The 1,167-nt window shown below is 46.4% G+C and overlaps 1 protein-coding gene across 1 annotated transcript in view; it reads right to left on the reverse strand.

Moving 5' to 3' along the window:
- Window positions 1–976: 976 nt before the first annotated feature.
- The window catches only part of FAM124B (family with sequence similarity 124B), a 4,358-nt gene continuing 4,167 nt past the window's right edge, over window positions 977–1,167 (reverse strand). The window contains exon 4 of the mRNA XM_009325113.1: window positions 977–1,159. Coding sequence (XP_009323388.1) covers window positions 977–1,159 — 183 coding nt within the window. The remainder of the gene's footprint in view (window positions 1,160–1,167) is intronic.

Raw genomic sequence — 1,167 nt, forward strand, 5'->3', positions numbered from 1 at the left:
TTCATTCCTCCGTCATGCCCTTCCCATCTCTTTAATTATGAGATTTACTTAATCCTACCTGAGAAGAGAGAACTGCTGATCAAGATGGGAGTTATTTCAGCATCTGCTGCCGAAACATTACCTCATTTCTCCCGTCCTTTTTACTCTCCAGCATTCAGCAGTTCCCTCCAAGACTCTTAACTTCTCTTGTCTTCTGTTAATTAAAACCCAATTAGGATTGCCTACTGATAACTGCACACTGGTCTAACAAAGCCTGGGCTGTTGCTGGGTTTATTTTGTTAAGTGTCATATGAATAGGCAACAGCAGGTCTTGCTGGAGCATAAACATAGCTCAGACTACTCTCTGCGAGCGTTTGCTTTTTGCGTGTACTGTGCTAATTTGGGGGAAAAGGTCTCTCTAGAAGTTGTTTTCTTCAGAAATATTTTAAAAGAACATTCTTGTGTTTCTCATCTTGCATAAAATTGACAACATTGATAGCTTTTAAGTAACCAGAGGAAGCAAGAAGGAACACAGGAAAATCGGCATAGCCACTGTGACCTTGTTCCAATACGTCCCAGCAAGGGATGATGAGTCCCCATGGCTGGGGGCATCCAGCTGCTTGGGCAGCTTAGGCAAGCTGCACCTTCTAACCCCATCTGAAGATGGCACTGGCTATTTTTTAGCATCTTAGAACAGCTCTAGGAGTCAGATGGCTTATTCCTATTCGTTGCACAATAATCCTCCGATCTATTCTGCATTAAAAAAAATAAACCCTTCTGTAAATACAGCGTTATTTTTCCTGCCTTGCCTGCAGCCTCCTTAGCATCGCTCCATGGAAAGTAAGCATCTACCTTGGTGAACCCACTACTGAAATGCTGTCACAGCTACAGAGGTAAGCTGAGCATCAGCGGTCACAGCACGAGGAGGCACAATACACACAGAAGTGCTCTGCTGTCGTTTGGAAATGATGAGTCCATCTGGCACGTTTGTTTTCAGTCATATAAAGAATTCCTCCTCCTCGTCCTCCGCTCTGTTTGCAGGGCTGGCTCGTGGTGTTTGCGAGTGGAAGCCCGAAGCTCTTTGCCCTGCTCCTTTATTCCTTTTGGCTGCAGCAAAGAGCAGCTGGGTCCTGTCCTGGGAGGGCGAGGCGCTGCCGGCCCCATCCGTGGGTGCTCGTGGCTGGAGGA

Source organism: Pygoscelis adeliae, unplaced genomic scaffold (assembly GCF_000699105.1).
Source record: "Pygoscelis adeliae isolate BGI_AS28 unplaced genomic scaffold, ASM69910v1 Scaffold155, whole genome shotgun sequence".
In the NCBI taxonomy this organism is placed as follows: domain Eukaryota; kingdom Metazoa; phylum Chordata; class Aves; order Sphenisciformes; family Spheniscidae; genus Pygoscelis; species Pygoscelis adeliae.